The sequence below is a fragment of the Oppia nitens genome, unplaced genomic scaffold, assembly GCF_028296485.1.
Source record: "Oppia nitens isolate AA-2021 unplaced genomic scaffold, nextdenovo-longstitch-racon4-pilon3 scaffold21_pilon_pilon_pilon, whole genome shotgun sequence".
NCBI classification, from domain to species: domain Eukaryota; kingdom Metazoa; phylum Arthropoda; class Arachnida; order Sarcoptiformes; family Oppiidae; genus Oppia; species Oppia nitens.
Window position 1 is genome coordinate 355,001 of NW_026533201.1, and position 21,316 is coordinate 376,316.

Consider the following 21,316-nt stretch of genomic DNA (forward strand, 5'->3'; position numbering starts at 1 on the left):
TTTTGATAAACATTTTTTTAAAAAATAATATAAATTATATACAATATATATACAGTATATATATATATAGAAACCCCTTTAGATTCGACAATATATATATATATATATACTGTATATACCAAACCATTTTACATACCGACCCATATCTAAACACTCTCTCTCTCTCTCTCTCTCTCTCTCTCTCTCTCTCTCTCTCTCTTTCGCATTGATTAAGACTAATGTCTTTAAGCAAATGAAATGACAAAAATGTATTTGTTTTGTGTGTGTGTTTGAAAGCGACTTATTTTTGTATAAATATATATATAATATATATTTTATAGTTAGGAAAAAAGTATATTTAATTATTTATTTTGTTTGTCAAGTGTGTGTGTGTGTGTGTGTAAACGATATGCACTTTATATATATATACTGTATATATATATACAGTATTTTGTATGCATTTATCATTTCTAGAGATTATCATATAAAAAAAAAGTTTTTAACAAAAAAAATATATTTTTACTATTGCTATGTATTTAAACAATAACACACAAAATAAAACTAAAATAAATAATTAAAATCAATATTATAGGAGACAATGATTTTTATTTTTTTGTTGTTGTATTTATATGTCATATGCACTGTATATTAATGGCACACAATATTTTAGTTTAAATATATATATATATATATATATATATATATATATATATATATAAAATAAACGATAACAACAAAAAAATAATATATAATATATATATAGATATTTAGTTGAATATAAACTTTTTATTTTCAATATAATATTAAAAAGAGATAATAATAATAATAAAAATATTTTATACAATCAATACTCTTAAAAAAATACTGTAAAAAATTTAGTTTAAATTTATGATAATTTTATATATATATATATATATATTTAAAAATTAAATTTTAATTATTATATATTTTTTTATTTTCTATTGGCTTATATAGTATGATATGATGGACACAATGGGCAGTAATGGTGTTATGAATCTGTCTTCACGTACTACCAGTGCTACACAAAAAAGGCCATACGATAGTACCGATAGCACCGGTAGTGGTATATCCAATGGTGGTAGGTCATCGGTACCGACTACTACTACCAATACAACAACTGCCAGCAGCGGCACCGGTAGCCTAACACGTGAACAGAGGGAACAGTTAGCCCAGAGTTGTCTGAATCTATCCATTGGTGATCACGAATCAGTGGATCATCTAATGGTAAGTAATTTATTTTAATTTTATTTAATTGCAATTAATTACTAATGTTTTTATAATTAGTGTTTTATAACTATAAGAAAAAATAATTGATTTATTAAACAATGAAATTATTAATATTTTTTAAGATTTTTTAAAATTTTATTATTATAATTAATAGAATATTTATTATTTAATTATTTAGTAATTAATAATAATTTTTTTTGTGGATAAATAATTATTTATTAAAGTTTATTATTGAATTTTTTTTATATAAATATATTGAATATAAGTAGCTATTGATCAATAAATAAAACTGTATTTATATTAATTTAATTATTTTTTGTTGTTGTTATAAACTAAACTAATTTTTAAAAAAAACTACTATATTATTATTATTATATTTACATAATTTTTAAAAAATTATACTATAAAAGTTATGTCATATATATTAACGATAATAATAATAATAATAATAGTCATATCAAATATATCTATAGTGTATAACACATACAACAACAACAAAAACAACAACAAAATTAATAATATATTGGCGTGTATTTAGTAGACTTATTGTTGAACCAAAAAAAATGATAATATATATAAAAAATAATAAAATATAAAATTTATATATAACTCATAGTTATATCTATGTTTTGTTTAGTTTAGTTTCTCTCTATATATTGTATTAATATAAAAAAAAGTTTATACATATATACAGTATATATATATATATATTGATATACTACTACTACTATATGTTTAGATATTTATTATTATTTTATCTAAAATAATAATAATAATAACTATGAAATCGCGTGTATTTATTATTTGTGTTGTCGACAGTATTTTATGTATATATATATATATATATATATATTAATGTGTGTTTGTATTAAAAAATTTATGATAATATTTAGTGAGCTTAGAGAGAGAGAGAGAGAGAGAGAGAGAGAGAGATAAATATATTATTATTATTATTACACAAAATTTTTAAAAAATAAAATTATTATTATTATTATTATTATTTATAGATATAAAACAAATATGCAAAACAAAATTTTCTACTAATATTATATTATCATGTATTACACTCTATATATTATATTATATATTAAATTTAATTTATATTTACTACTAATATTTATTTAATTAAATTTATTTATTTATTTTGTTATTGTTATTGTTGTTGTTAAATTTATTTTTATCGTGATATAAGGTTATTAAAATTATATATATATATATAAAAATAATATTATTAATAATAATAATTGAATGAAAACTAGTATTACAGTAAACAGTTTTGTTTTGCAAATTTGTTTTTGTTGTCAAAAAATAAAGATATTATTAATCATTAAATTTGTTTGCTATGCAAAAAAAATATTAATAATAATTTAGTTTTTTTTTAATTTGGTTATTGATTTTATGTTTTTTTAATAATTATATTTTTTTAAGAAAAATAACTAATTTGATTTCTATATAATGTTTATATATATATATATATTAGTTAAAATAAATAATTTATTTTATTTAAATTATCTATAAAATAAATTAAATTATTAATATGATATATATATATATAGATATTTTCAAATAAAAATTATATCAATAATTAATTAATTACACAATTTATTTAGCAATAGTTTTTTGAATTTATTTGTTTATGAAAAATAATAATTTTATTTTAAAAAATACTTATTTAGACATTAATTAAAAAATTTTATTTTATTTTTACTTAAACTTATTGTATAATTGATATTAAAATGTTAATATTAAATATATTAATTACAATAATCTATATTGTAATATAGATATTATATAATAGATTGAAATATTTCATATATATATATATGATAATTAATGTGTATTACATAACAATTATTTTCTATTATAATTATAATTTTTACACTTAATAATAATAATAATAATATTATTATTATTATAAAACTAATTATTACAAAATAATATATTTTGTTATTATTAATGAATTAGTTTTATATAAAGTATTATTAGTTTTTTTTTGTTAAATTAGAAATAATATTTACATTACAACAATTAAAACAAAATAACATTTCTATTAATTGATCTTGATACAATATGTGTTATTATTATTATTATTGTGGAAATATTTATTTTTACAAATAAATAATATATTATTTATATATAAATACTGTATATAAATATCTATACTTTTTCAACAACAAAAAATGTTTTATAATTTTTGTATAATAAAACTTTTATATACATAAAATAATAAAAACTAGTATAATGTTTGCATAAATATATATATATATATATATATAATATATATATTTATATATATTACGACAATTGAATAACTTTCTATCACTTACTTATTATAAATGTTGTTTTTTAAACTTTTATAATAATAATAATAATAATAATAATAACTATACTATTTGTCAGTTACTATATATATATATATAGTATTGTATATATATATATATATATATATATATATAGTATTGTATATATATATATATATATATATAGTATTGTATATATATATATATATATATAGTATATATATATATATATATATATATATATATATATATATATATACACAATACTTTACATATACAATGATGAATAAAAATCAAATAAAAAATTTTTTGAAAAATATAAAATTATATTACATTTTTATATACAGTACATATGTATCATATATTTGTGTCGACACAATAATAATAATACTAATAATTCAAACAATATGATTGGTGTAATCCCTTTCCTCCTTTAAACATCATCTCTATATAAATATATATATATATCTATTTATATACTACTGTATCCATCATTGATGTATACATTATATATGATATATATGTATATAATATATACAGTACTTTAATATTGATATATATAAATATAAGTATTTATTCAATTCAAATGCTTGAGGTTATACTATACATATATTACATTTAATACTATATATATATATATAGTACTAACTATTTTTTATTTTTTTGAAACATAAACAAAATAAAAATTATATATTTTTTTAAAAATAAATCCTTAATTATTTCACACTATAGATAAAATAAATATCTATCTATAATATCTATACTATATATATACTGTATATTTATAACATATGTCGACAATACTATAAATATATCATCGATAAGTTGTCTGATAATATTATAGCTAATAGATATATAAGTATATAAAAGTCAAACAGTTATGTGTGTTAGTGTATGTGTGTGTGTGTGTGTGTGTGTGTGTGTGTGTGTGTGTGTGTGTGTGTGTGTGTGTGTGTGTGTGATATATATATATATACTAAGTAAGAGAGAGAGAGAGAGAGAGAGAGAGAGAGAGAGAGAGAGATGACACGAAAATCACTAAAATGATTATCTCAGCGAAAGATATATATATATATACTGTATATATATACCTGAGTTTTACCTATAATTATCTATATTTGCTGCTAAATATGGGGGAAATGTATGTAATATTTAGTACATATATAAAATAAAATAATAAAACTATGAGTTAAAAGGATTACTATCCTCTCTCTCTCTCTCTCTCTCTCTCTCTCTCTCTCTCTCTCTCTCTCTCTCTCTCTCTCTCTCTCTCTACATACTATATGAATAGGCGGAGCTGACTATTTATATATATATATATATATAATTGTTTAATATAAATATAATTAAATATAATATATATATATATTATTAATTATTAACTATAATAGATATTTTATTATGTACTTAATACCAATACTAGCAAAAAAACATATAACATCACAAAAAAATAAATAAATAAATAAAATAACTAATATTAGGCTATTTATTAATGTTACATTATAGCTTATATACTGTATATATATATATATATATATATATATATATATATATATATATATATATATATAGATTTATTTATTATCCATTAATTATAAGATAACATATATAATCAATATATATATATATATATATAATATTTAGCTATTTATTTAAGATTTATATATATATATATAGTTTAGTATTTTATCAATAGTATCAACTAATTATACACAAAAAATTATTTATAGTAATATATAGATTGCATTAATAAAATTTATTATAGTAATTGAATATTTAATTATTTGTCTAAATATAAATATAAATTTTATTAAACTTTATATAATATATCAATAATAATAATAATTACGATCATGCTTATGAAATTTAAATAAAATTATTATTAAATAATTTTATCAATTATATTACGTGACTTATAGTAAAACAAAACAAAACAAAAAACAATTGCCAATAATAATAATTATATTAATATTTATTCATATATTAATATATTAATATATATATATATTATATTATTATTTTATTTTTGTTTAGTTTGAAAATTAATTTATAATGTATCAGTAAACTACTACTACTACTACTACTACTACTACTACTACTACTACTAATAATAATAATAATAATTTCAATTGTTATTAAAATTATAATGTTATTGATATTTAGTAATAAACATTATTTTTTTTGTGGTATTATATACCGTATAATAAAAATAATATATTTATATTAAATTAGTTTTCAATTGAAAATCAATTAAAACAATTTCGTGCATTATTTATATATGAAATAGTAGTTTAAAAAAAATAAAGTAAAGTAAAAATAATATTATTATATTGTTTATATAAGTTAACTGTAAATATAAATTTATATAATTTATTTTATTGATATTATTGATATTATTATTACTATTTTTCTTAAATTTAATGGTGTAAATGACTATTAAATTATATAATTTATTTAGTAATTTGTTATTTTCTATGAATAAAATATAAGTAAATATATACTATACTAATAATAATAATAAATGTTTTTTTTATTAAAAAAGAAACAATAATAATAATAATTGAATATAAAAAATAAATATATTATTATTATTATTATAGGGATAATGCAATAGAAAGTTTATTTAATATATACTTTACATTATTGATATATATATATATGTATATATTTTTATTGAAATATAATAAAACTAATAATTATTTTTATATATTTATATATATATATATATATATGTTATTTTAACACAATTATTGTTTTATGACTTTTAAAAAATTATCAATACTGTGTATTTATCATAATAAATAATTATTTATTTCTATAAATAATAATTTATTAAATAAACAAAACAAAAATAATAATTTTTTTCGCATAATAAATATAAACAAAATTACATACCCTATACTGTATATTATTTTTATTATTTATATAACCGTATAATTGAATGACAAAATTTTTCACAGTATTATAACTATTATTATTATTATATATATATATATTGTAAACACTATAAGGAATTTATTTTATTAAACAATTTATACATTTATTATATTATATTATATATATATATATATATATAAAGTATTGAGAAAAATGTTGTGTGTGTTTTGTTTATTGATTTCAATATACAATATATATATATATATATTGTTATTATTGTTATTGTTATATAAAAATTATTTTTCTATAATATTATTTATTCACTTTCTATTATACAACCAAAAACAGTTATATACAGTTATACAACACATACAGTGTATTTATATAAAAGTTATTTTGTTTACATTTATACTGTTGTATATAAACTTATATACCGTATATATATATATATATACATATAGAGAGACCCTATTTTGATGACATCCCCCCCAATCCTCATCATATGAGACAGTATAGTTTATAGGTTTTACTGTTTCCATCCCTTTCCCTCCCTCCCTACCTCTCCCCCATCCCTTTATTTCATCTACCATTCCCATCAAAAACAAACAAACACACATAGTTTTGCCATAGTTATAGAGCACGGGTAGATTTTAGCATCTCTCTCTATAGTCTAACCCTAATATTAATTTCCTAACACCCCATATCTAACAGTGCAATAATATCAATATATATATATATATATATAATAAAGTAAATTCAATGCATTGTTTGTGTTTGTTTGAATTTTTGCTTATATTGAATATTATATATATATATATATATAGTATATAATAATAATAATAATACCAATCGCTTATGTCTTTTACAAACACACAGTGTGTTTGGTATTTGTTTGTATTAGTAGTACAGTTAGACATCATATGTATAGTAATATTATTGAATTTGTTTTTATATATATTATATACAAACAGTTAGAGAGAGAGAGAGAGAGAGAGAGAGAGAGAGAGAGAGAGAGAGAGAGAGAGAGAGAGAGAGAGAGAGAGCTATATTTATCTATAAGATATTGAAATATTTTTTATTTAACAAAAATTATTTATCTTAATATACAATATTATAAAATTTTTTAAAACTATACTTATCTATTGAAAAAATAAAAAAAATAATTTTTAGCTAGTTTATTATATGGTTATATTTAAAATATACTAAAAGTAATACTATATATATATATTTTTTTTGTTGCATAATAAATACAATGATTTTATGATTATAAAAAATCAGTAAAATTTTTATTTGACATTGAACTTTATTTTTTAAAAATAGACAATTTTAATATACATATATAAAATATAAAAATTGTATTAAAGTATTGTATAAAATTTTTTACAAATCAAATAAACTATATGTTTTATCTATTAGTATATATATATATTAATATATATATATATTTGAAAAAATAAATAAAATAAATAAACATAAAAAATCCCTATTTTTATTAGATATAACAAAAATTTCTATATTTTTTTATTATTATATCTATTGTTAAAATATATTTTTATAATGTATATTAAACATAATTTTTATATATATATATATATATAAACAAAAATCAATAAAATATAATTGAAATATAAATGTTTTTATATCCAATATTTCTGATGTTTTAAACTGTATATATACACACAATATATTGATATATATTTATATATAATATTATATATATATATATATATATATTATTTGAATTATTTTAATGTCTTGAATTTGTTGGACACAAAATAAATACATTGTATTTATACTGTTTTTGTTGGAAATATAGTAACAAAATAAAAAAACTAAGAGTAAATTGAAAATAAAATACAATATATATATATATATACAACAAATAAAAATAATAACAATAAATAATAAAACAAATAAAAATAAAATTATTATTTGTAGAAAAATAAAATAAAATATAAAATAAAATCCAATCATAAAAAGCAAATAGTCTTTAATACAGATTTTTTTTCTCAATTGAAATAAATTATATATAAACTATAAAATGATAATAAAAAAAATTGGTTTCAATATATATATATAGAAATTATTGTATTGTATTTGTTTAAAAAAAATAAATATTTTTTCTATTATTATTATTATTATTTCTCAAATTATTTGATGATGATTATTATTATTGTTATTATGTTAATGTTATTACTGTATATATTATGTAATATTTATTTTTTATTTTCTAACAACAAACAAAATAATGATGATAATGATTATAATAATAATAATAATAATTTTTTTTAATATACTAATAAACTATTATTATATAAAAAAAAACATTATAATTTCAAGTACAATATAATAATAATATTTTTTATGAAAATAATAATTTATCATCATGTAACAATATTATTTTTGATAATATAAGTTATCTAGTTTAGTTTATTATAACATTTTATTTATTAATATAAATTAACAATAATTTCAAAAAATTTATCTAGTTTAATTTTTTTATAAATAATTTTTAGTATATGTTTGTTAAAATAATTTAATAGCAATAAAAAACTATAAATATATAAAAATAAATAATTATAGTTAAATTAGTAAAATTAAAACTAAAAATTATTTATAAATAACTAATAATTATATATTAAATGTAATGTAGATATTATATATTTATAGAAATAATATATTTATATATAGATATAATAGTTATATAAATAATTTTTTCAACTAATTACTTAATTATTAACAATTAATTAACTATTATTAACTAAATATATATTTATTTATTTTCTAAAAAAAAATTTTTTAGTCAAAGCGGGCACGACTTGGCCTACTTAGTGACCATCAGCTGTCAAATCATATGCGAGGAGACCATAGCAACAACAACAACAGCGGTGGTAACGGTGCCGGCGGTGGTGGCCAACGATCGCCATCGCCGCCCCTATCGTCGGCCACACATGCCGGCCACCTAATGGGCGAACTGTTGGCCAGTCTATCGGTGGCCAACGGCGGCCGATTGTCGCCCAATTCGATGGCACTGATGTCTACACAGTTGCAAATGCATCATCTATTACAGTCACATGTGCTCACACCTACACAGTTGCAGCAACTGCTTCAACAACAACTACTTCACCAAAAGGTATGGATATATATGTGTATATGTGTGAAGTGTATGTGTATGTGTATGTGTATGTGTATGTGTATGTGTATGTGTATGTGTATGTGTATGTGTATGTGTATGTGTATGTGTATGTGTATGTGTATGTGTATGTGTATGTGTATGTGTATGTGTATGTGTATGTGTATGTGTATGTGTATGTGTATGTGTATGTGTATGTGTATGTGTATGTGTATGTGTATGTGTATGTGTATGTGTATGTGTATGTGTGTATGTGTATGTGTATGTGTATGTGTATGTGTATGTGTATGTGTATGTGTATGTGTATGTGTATGTGTATGTGTATGTGTATGTGTATGTGTATGTGTGTATGTGTATGTGTATGTGTATGTGTATGTGTATGTGTATGTGTATGTGTATGTGTATGTGTATGTGTATGTGTATGTGTATGTGTATGTGTGAAGTGTATGTGTATGTGTATGTGTATGTGTATGTGTATGTGTATGTGTATGTGTATGTGTATGTGTATGTGTATGTGTATGTGTATGTGTATGTGTATGTGTATGTGTATGTGTATGTGTATGTGTATGTAATTAATTGATTTTTTTCTATATAATAATAATAATTGTCAATAATTAGTGTCATTGAATTATTATTAAATTTTACTTATGTTATTTTGTGTTGTGGGGACAGGGAGCCGACCAGCTACAGGAGCAATTACATATGAACATTGTACAACAGGGCCAACTGTATCATCAGTTAACCTCAAATAGTAAGTGTTATACTGTATATACAGTATATAAAGTATGATATCTTATATTAATTATTACTACTAATAATAATATAATTAAATATTAATAAATAAAAAATCCATAACAATAGCCACCCAGTAGTAGTCAATCATTAGTCTACCTACCGGTGCCCATATTTATAGAGGGGTTTTTCCTACATTATATACTGTACTTACATATAAAACCATTTATCAATAATTAAATTTTATTATTAAACAAAATTAAAAAAAATTATTTTTATTAATTTTATAATACATTTAAATTTTAGTATATTTTTATATAACTTTTTATTATTATTTTTTTTTCTTTACAATTTCAACCCTCACATTGACATTGAATTTGTTTATCATCTAAATATAAATAAATTGTTTATATTAACAATAATACTATTAAAGTATTATATTATATTATTTTGTTGTTATTGTTTAAAAATCTGTTATTTATTTGAAAAATTTTTTCATTAAAAATTTTTGTATATATTATAACACACACATACAATACATACAAACATACACATACACATACACATACACATACACATACACATACACATACACATACACATACACATACACATACACATACACATACACATACACATACACATACACATACACATACACATACACATACACATACACATACACATACACATACACATACACATACACATACACATACACATACACATACACATACACATACACATACACATACACATACATACATACATACATACATACATACATTCATCAAACATACATACATACTTTTATATTAGTTTTATATTACTAGATTATTTAGCTTAAAAACATTTATACATAATATACTTGTATGTACCGGTACATTTTTTTACAATTTTACATTTACATTGATTTAGTTAGCAACAAAAAAAAAACATTTATTTTATTTTTTTTTAGATTACCTTGAAAATTTATGCATTTTTATTTTCAATCAAATTAAATTTCATATTAAAAATTCGATTTAAATAAATATAATAAAATATATATATATAAGTAATTCGCGATAAAATATAAAATAAAAAAATGTTTTATATATATAAAAAAAAAATATAATACAATATAATATAATTTACAGTTACTGTATGTCCCGGTTATGTATGACTTTATATTATTAATTTATATATTATATATGTAATTTTTTGTGTAGGGCTTACCTGTATTTTTATTTTATTGCCCGGGATTTTCAATTATATATATATACTTATATATAAATCTATTTAATAATAATTTCATTTAATAATTTTTTCATATTTTCAATATATAAAAAAATTATTTTATGTGTTAACAAAAATTTTTATACGGTTTGTTAAAATACAATAATTATTATTGTGTTAGCATTAATAAAAAAAAAATAAATTTTGATATAAAATTTAACTAAAAAATAATTTTATTTATTAAATCATTTTCCAAGTATTGCTAATTTAATATTTTTTTTTGTATATTATTTTATTTTTATGAAAAAATTTGCCATTAATTCAACTAAAAATTTGTTTTTATTGTTGAATTAATTATAGGATATAATTATATTAATTATTAGTTTTAATTTAACATCAAATATATATATATATATATAACTATATATATCTATTAATCTAAAAATCTACTCAAAAAATTAATTAATTAATTTTAATTATTTTTTTGCATTCAAAAGGTTCACTTCAACCATATTTATCGGAAATATGGAAATCAATGCCTCAATCGGCGGCCGCGGCCGTCAATCAACAACAACAACTGTCACCTACGGGACAGCCGCCGACACCAATCGGACAGTTACCGTTGCCGATGATGACCAGCGAGGAACTGATCGGCAGTTTGCTATTGTCGGGTAAGGCTGGTGGCGGCGGTGTCGGTGGCCTCAACGGTATGTCATCTGCGGCGGCAGCACTTACGGCCAATATGGCGGCCGCCAATAGCGCCTATATGAACGGTGACGGTATCGGTTTGGGTAACGGTCATCATCACAGTAGTTTGGCTGCGGTAGCGGCGGCCGAAAGTCTACAAGCGGTACTCTACGGTCATAATATGTGCAAATGGCCGGGCTGTGAACAGGTATGCGACGATTATGGCCAGTTTGTCAAACATTTGAATATGGAGCACGGGCTGGATGATAGAAGTACTGCCCAGGCCAGGTATGTAATCATGTAGTGTTTTTTTTGGTATTATGTAATAGTACTGTATATACTGTGTCTATATATATAGGATAGGTTAGGTTTAGGTAGGTTATGTAGATTACGTTATATAGGGTTAATTATAATAACAATGTATTTATATATATAATGTTTGTGTGTATGTGTGTGTGTGTGTGTRTGTGTGTGTGTGTGTGTGTGTGTGTGTGTGTGTGTGTGTGTGTGTGTGTGTGTGTGTGTGTGTGTGTGTGTGTGAGTGTGTGTGTGCAATCCTAGCTATTTCCAAATAATATTATTTGATTTTAATTATAATTAAAAATCTAAATTTTATTTATAATAATAATAATAATATTTATTTATTATTATTATTATTACAAATAATATTTATTTCTCTCTCTCTCTCTCTCTCTCTTTCTATCTCTCTCTCTCTTACAGTATATATATATATACTGTAAATAAATTATATACACTATGTATTGTATATGAATAGCCAATTATATACACAACAAAAAATTTACAACTAATCTAAACATTAAAATCATTAAAAAAAATCTATTATTTATTATAATTTTTTTTATTAATTAATTATTATATTATATATATATATATATAGAGTTCAGATGCAAGTCGTCCAACAATTGGAGCAACACTTGGAACGGGAAAAGGATAGGTTGGCCGCAATGATGCAACACTTGCACAACAAACACCGGGCCCAGCAGTCATCGACATCATCGACACCTCCCTCCACCACCACCTCAAGTATACGACTGGCCCCACAATTGCCGGCCGAATTCAAGCATCTGCTACACCAGCACAGCACCAGCGACGGCGGCCGTGACAGCCGAGACAGTATAGGTTTGTCAATCAAACCGGATGATCTAATGATGGACAGACAGTCGTACAGTTTGCGTGGCGGCAATCATACATCAAACGGCGGTCGTCTATCGCCGCACGGCTGTATGTCGTCGCCATCGCCGCCACCGCCGCCGCAATCGATGCCGCTATCGATGACGTCGTCGTCKACTGTATTACCGCCAGCACACCATCACAACAGCCATCATCATCACCAGCACATGTCGCTGATGTCGGTAGTCGACGATCTACACCAACAACACCATCACCTCAACCACAACAACAACGGCGTCGGCAGCGGCGGTGGCGTTGTTGCCGCCAAAGTAGTCAATCGTAAGACATCGATGATTACGCCGCCGCCCACTGCATCGCGACCGCCACCAATGGATACGTCGCCGCCGCTGATGATCGGCGCAGCCGTTATTACCAGTGCTGCCAATGCTGGCACTACTGGTACTGGCAGTGGTCGCGGAGGCGGTGGCCGTCGACGTTTGAGCGACAAATCGGGTACCACTACTACTACTAGTAGTAGTAATTCGCTACCGAAACCGTTGGTATTGAACGGCGGTATTATTAACGGCGGCGTTGGTCACGATGACGGCGGCGATCTGTCTATGTTTGGCTACTGCGGCGGATCGTTGCCCGACTCGCCCGCCCGCCGGCGTATAGCCGAACGCAGCAATCTGGACATTACCGAAGAGATTACCCGAAACCGGGAATTCTATAAGAATGCCGAAGTCAGGCCACCGTTTACTTATGCGTCGCTTATCCGACAGGTATGTCCTCTATCTCTCTAACTGTATGTATAAGAGGTGTCTAATAATCTTTTAACCGTTTTCTTTCCTACCGTCACCTCACCTACCAGGCCATCATCGAGTCATCAGATAAACAGCTGACTCTAAACGAAATATACAATTGGTTTCAAAATACTTTCTGCTATTTTCGCCGAAATGCCGCCACTTGGAAGGTATGTCCTCTCTCTCTCTCTGTCTGTCTCTCTGTCTCTCTGTCTCTCTGTCTCTCTGTCTCTCTGTCTCTCTGTCTCTCTGTCTCTCTGTCTCTCTGTCTCTCTGTCTCTCTGTCTCTCTGTCTCTCTGTCTCTCTGTCTCTCTGTCTCTCTGTCTCTCTCTGTCTATACCTTTCAAAAAAAAATATCTCATACCTACCTGTCCTCTAACTAGAATGCCGTACGACATAACCTATCGTTGCACAAGTGTTTTATGCGTGTGGAGAATGTCAAGGGCGCCGTCTGGACAGTGGATGAAATGGAGTTTTATAAGCGCCGTCCGCAGCGACTACAGGAGCGCATATCATCGGGTGGTTCGTCGGGTGGCGACAATAAAAACGGCGGCACCGGCGATGACGAGTTCAATACGAGCTACTGGAGTGCCGACGAAATGGATTTGACTGTCGGCGGTCCGACCAAACCGCCGAAAACAGCGGCCACCAAAAAGTCTATACCCCGTGGCCGACCAAAACGGTCGTCGCAGGCGGCGGCGGCAGCCGCCCAGGCCAAGTTGGACTCGGCCGGCGGAGTCAATATTAATCGCTCGATATCGTTGACCAGTGGCGGCTCATTGACCGAATCATCGGCAGCCCATATGGCGCTGATGGACCTGACCTGCGGCGGTGGTGCCAACAGTGCACCAAACAGTGCCGGCATTATTGGCTACGGCGGTAGCGGTGTCGGTGGTAGTGGTGGTGACCACTCGCTAAACGTATCGCTACAGGCGCTTACCGAACATTCGCTGGCCGGCGGCGTCGGTATCGGCGGTGGTTTACCACCGTTTCTCAGAGGACTAACTACTACAGCCACTGGTGTAGTCGGTCGGCTATCGGGTACACCGTCGCCGACAACACTGTCCCGATCGCCGCCACTGTCGTCGTCGGCGACGGCGGCGGCAGTTATCAGACGTTTCAGTGCCGAAGATGATGAAGAAGACGACGAGTTTGAAGACGACGACGAAGAAGAAGAAGATAACGACTATTATGACGACGATATGATGGATGAAGGACTGGATCTGTCTGTTAGGCCGTCATCGGTGGCCAACAGTCGCCGAAATAGTAGCGATAATAATAGTAATAATAATTTGTTGTTGAAAAATGGTTATAAAATTAGCGCCGATTCCTATAATAATAGTAATAATAGTAGTAATAATAATTCAATTAAAAATAGTTATAATAATAATAATACTAATAATAATTTAATTATTAGTAGAGACAATAGTAATAGTAGTAATACTAGTATTAATAGTAATAATAGTAATAATAGTAATAATAGTAATAAAATTAATAATAATATTAGTAATAATAATATTGATATCAATGATGAAGAACCAGAAAGTTTGTCGTCGACGACAACAACAACACCGACGACAACAACAACGACAACCACAACAACAACTAGTGATGAAAATAGTTGTAATAATAATAATAATAATATTAGTACTAAACTAGTGGTACATAAAGATAATAGTAATAATAGTAATAGTAGTAACAAATTTCAAACAACTTGTCTACCAATTAATAGTGATAACAATGATGATAATGATGTCGATGTCGATGATGTCGATGATGTCAACGATGATAATAATGTAGACATTAATACTAAATCAATTGATAATGATATCGATAGTAGTAGTAGTAGTAATAGTAGTAGTCATCGACAATAGTTTTTTTTTGTATGTGTCAATTAATTTTAATTTTTTTTATATATATAAATATAATTATTATTAATGAAATAAATATGTTTAGATTTTTTTTTTTGATTTTGAAAATTTAAATTTTTGATATTATATTATATATATATATATAAATATTTTTTTTGTTTGTTTGTTTAAATTTAGTCACTAATTATTATTATTATTATTAATATAAATATATATTATTATTATTATTGAATATAATTGTCAAATTTGTAAGCCATTATTATTATTAAATATATATATATATATATAATTTTTTTTTATAATTATTATTATAATTATTATTTTTTTCAAAATATTATTTATATATACACACACACAGTATATAYATATAAAATAATTTAATAATTTAATTATAATTATCCAAATATGAAGATTATTATTATAATTATTGAAAAAAATATAATTTAGATAAATATTATTATTATTATTATATAATATAATTATAAATGTTTTTTTTCAGTTTGTTTATGAATCATATAATATAAATATATATATATAATTGTAATTATTTAAAAAAAAACAAAAATCTAATCTACATTTATAATTAATATTATAATTATATTTACAATTATTATTATTGATATAACTTATCTAATTTGATGTTTAATAATTTGTATTTTATTAATTAATTAATTAATTCAATTATCATTATTTTAAATTTAGTTATATATATATATATATATTTAAGTTTGTTAAATGTTTTTTTTAATTAAAAAATTTCATTCATACATTCAAATCAATCACATTCACAATTATATATATATAAAAATATATATATAAAACACAAATATTATTATATTATAATTAATTACTTATAAAAAACATTATCATTTATAAATAAAATATAGACATATAATATATAATTTAATAAACAGTTTATATGATAATAATAATAATAAACACAATTGTAATAATTAGCCCAAAAAAAATTTAGTCAAATTTATAAATATATATATAAAGTATATGAGTAAACATAAAATATAATAAATTGATAATAATAATGATAATATTTTAAATTTTTTAGCTAGATAATTTTTTTATATTAAATAATAATTGCTATTTAAAAAAATGGTTTTTTTTAATTTTGAATTTTGAACAGCAAATAAATGTTTAATAATAATATATACAGTAATTATAATTGAGAGCAAAAATTATGTACAAATTTTTTGTTTGTTTGAAAATAATAATAATAATAATTGAATTTAAAAAAAACATTTTATTTTCTAAACAAATAATATATATATATAAACTTATAAACCATATCAATATATTTTTTTCATAGTTTATGTATAATTATAAAATTAAATGAAAAATTAAATAAACAATTATTTATGAATTTTAAAAAATTATTTTTAGATATGATTTTGTTTTTTTAGATAAATTTATAATTTAAAAAATAATTGTTTTTTTTATAAATTACAATTAGAGCCGTCCGATTATTACAATATTATTATTATTATTATTATTAACAAATAAAATAAACATAAACAAAACAACAATTTATAAATTTAATACAGTAATAAAAATTTATCTGGATAATAAATAATAATAATTATTAAAGTTATTTATAATATCAATCATATCAATTAATTTTTTAGCTAGATAATATATAAATATATATATATATAATTTTATTACACATACAATCATTTTTCATACATTAATTAAAAAAAATTAAAAGATTTTTATATTTTTAAAACAAAATAATTTATATAAATATATAAACATTCAGTAATTCATAAAATAATAATAATTATTATTAATATTAATATATTGAACATAATTGTAGTATAATTTAAATAATAATAATAATAATAATAAATTTACTAGATTAAATAATCATATTATTATTTATATATATATCTAAAAAAATGATCTAGTACCAACATGATAATATATGATGATAATAATAATAATAATTAATAAATAATTTTTTTTAAAAAATAAAATAAATGTACATCGAATATACAGTATTGATAAAATTGAAATTAAAAATTTATAAAAAAAATCATTTAAAACATGGATAATTTTTAAAAAAAATAATAATAACAAATTTTACAATTTATTGTATACAAATAAAATTAAATAAATATTAAAAATCAATGTAATTTGTATTAATTAATAAATATCCATAATTAAAATTAATAGATATTATTATTATTATTTAAACAAACAAACAAACAAACAAACAAAAATCTATTGTTATATTTACATATAATCTATAGATAGATATATATAGTTTGTAATTATTATTTTATAAATAAAATAATAATATTAATAATCAGTTAGTTTTAATTTATTGTAAAACCATATTATTATTTTTTTTGTAATTTAATTTTAAATATTGTGTGATTGTATATTTATAGAAAATTTATTAAAAAAAACAAATTGTAATTTATCTAAATTATATTTAGTACAAATAAATAATTAAATTATTATTATTATCATTATTATTATTAATATGACTATTTTAATAACAATTACAAGTGTATATTGAAGTTTTTTTTAATATCCTATATTAATTTGTTTAGTATTATTATTATTATTATAGTAAATATTTTATGTAACATATGATATTAATTAAAAAAAATAAATAAATAAACATTTATTTGATTTTTTAGTCATTGATTAAACAAAAAATTATTTTTATTTTTTGTGTGTATTTTTGATACTTAGTTTAATGTATTATTTGATTTGATTTTAAATATAATAATAATTTTTAATCAATTTATATATATAAACTATTAGTTAACAATAATAAAGACAAAACATGTATTAATATTAAAATTTGTAAAAAATTGTAATTTAAGTAATTGTTTTCAAATATTATTATATTAAACTGCATTTAGTATAATATATATATATATATATATAAAACTATTAAATTTTTTAATAATTATTTTCTAAATGCAATATTTTATTACATATTATTACATAACATTTATAAATATATTATAATAGTAATTATTATTATATATTAATAATATTATAGCTAAAAAAACGTTGAACTTTTATTTAGTTTAATAATTTTATTAAAAAATCTATTAGTTATTTTGAAATATTATTTTTTTTCAAAATAAAATATAATAGTTTGTTGTGTAATTGAAATAATAATAATAATTAAAATAAAATATAGTAATAATTTAGTTATTAATTAATATATATATATATATATGTTATAATTATTATTATGGAAATTTCAAATTTACATATCAATAGTTTATTTTATTTTTATTTTTTAAATAATAATAATACAGTTTATTGAACACTATATTGAATGCCAAACAAATTAATAATAATAATAATAAAAACAATATACAGTATAAATCTTTTAGATATTATATATATATTGTACATGTATTAATATATTACATAAATTTTTTATAATAATTAAATATATAACAGTATAATATATTTTATCACAAGTGCATGTACTGGTAATAAATAATTATTTTTATTTTTTGTTGAAAATAATAAATATTTTTAATGTACAATATATGCAATTTTATTTTACTACAATATCTATTACAACCCTCACAAATACACACAACAAAAAATTGTGATAATATTTATTAATTTTAATAAATTTATCATTAATTAATATTTTGTGTATAGTATATATATATATAAATAATAATAATTATTATTATACAATATCTACTAAAAACTACTATTATTTTTAATTTTATTATTATAAATATCCATTTATATATATATATTTATAAATTGATCATGGAACAATGTTCAAAAATTTTATATAAAGCTCAAAAGCAGCATCATCAACATCATCATCATAATAATAAAGCTAAATCATCAAGCAACAACAATAACAATACACATAAGTTATATGTACAAGCAAAAAATTGTACAATAAAACTACCATTATATCCACAAGTAAGTTTAATTTTTAAAAAAAAATTAATTAATTAAAATTAATAAATAAAAATAATTTATTTTTAAAAAAATAAATAATTTTTAGAAAATAATTATAAATTTATTTTTTATTTTTAAAAATATCAGTTATATTACGAAAATGGCAATCAATATATCTATGTATGCGGTCTATGGTTGGCCAGATTATTGGCAAAATGGTTGTCACGGTTTTGTACGATTAAATTACAACAGTTTCACAGTTATCGTAGTCATGGCGGAGCTTTGAATCTATTTAAATACAATGTATGTGTGTGTGTGTATGTGTTTATTGGTGTGATTCACATATTACGTTAGCACTTGAGGGGGAGTGGGGTGGGTGTGTCGGCCAAAGAGAACTAACTATATGAGAAAAAAATGCGATCATATTAAAGGGGGAGAGGGGGCGGTCTAGATTTCTCAAAAAATTCGTAATATGTGAATCACCTCCAAAATAAATAATTAATTTTTATATAATAAAAAATAATACTTAATAAATTAAATGTATTAATTTTATAATATTTTTATTTCAAAATTAATACATTTAGTTAATTTTAATATTTTTTATTTCAAAATTGATTAAATGTATTAATTTTATAACAATTTTTATTTAAAATTAATACATTTAGTTAATTTTAATATTTTTTATTTCAAAATTAATACATTTAGTTAATTTTAATATATTTATTTAAAATTAATACATTTAGTTAATTTTAATATTTTTTTATTTCAAAATTAATTAACAAAAAAAAACAACTATTATATATTCAAAAAAAAGTTTAGCGATATAGCATTGACAGGTATCGTACAAACCAGTAATCAAACGGATCTAATAGGGTTTACACCACCGCATCGGATAAGCTATCAGTTGTCAATAGTATCTCTGGAAACCTACCGAAGCTATTCAAACCTGAATGTATTTAACGGTTTGGATCGTAATATTTGGCTAATGTTTTTCATATTTGCGGGTATTTTGGCCGCTATTTGTACAGTTAGACTGTTTATCAATGATAATAATAATAATAATAATAATAATAATGATAACCTTGATGCTAAAAATCATGATCACCATGATCAGTTTATTAATAAACTAGTAGCCAGGTACACTAAAGAGTGTCTAGCTAATTTGGAACCATTCTATACGGATGTTTCAGGTAGGTACAATTTTTTAAAAAAAAATTATATTATTTAGTTTTTTTAACTAAAAATTAATAATATTTAAATTATAAATTATACACTAGCTAATTAATACTACTACTAATAATAATATTTTATATATATTTAAAATTCAATGTTTTATACATTTTGAATTGATATTTTTTTAAAAATAATTATAAATAATATACTAGCTAATTAATAATAATATTAGTATTWTATATATATATTTAAAA

At 22.0% G+C, this 21,316-nt stretch overlaps 1 protein-coding gene across 1 annotated transcript in view; it reads left to right on the forward strand.

Moving 5' to 3' along the window:
• Window positions 1-21,316, forward strand: part of LOC128953341 (uncharacterized) — a 36,866-nt gene that overhangs the window by 13,704 nt on the left and 1,846 nt on the right. The window contains exons 3-12 of the mRNA XM_054298828.1: window positions 955-1,224; window positions 9,208-9,537; window positions 10,210-10,288; window positions 11,982-12,459; window positions 13,070-14,084; window positions 14,174-14,275; window positions 14,490-15,565; window positions 15,839-15,902; window positions 20,037-20,192; window positions 20,704-21,079. Coding sequence (XP_054154803.1) covers window positions 955-1,224; window positions 9,208-9,537; window positions 10,210-10,288; window positions 11,982-12,459; window positions 13,070-14,084; window positions 14,174-14,275; window positions 14,490-15,565; window positions 15,839-15,902; window positions 20,037-20,192; window positions 20,704-21,079 — 3,946 coding nt within the window. The remainder of the gene's footprint in view (window positions 1-954; window positions 1,225-9,207; window positions 9,538-10,209; window positions 10,289-11,981; window positions 12,460-13,069; window positions 14,085-14,173; window positions 14,276-14,489; window positions 15,566-15,838; window positions 15,903-20,036; window positions 20,193-20,703; window positions 21,080-21,316) is intronic.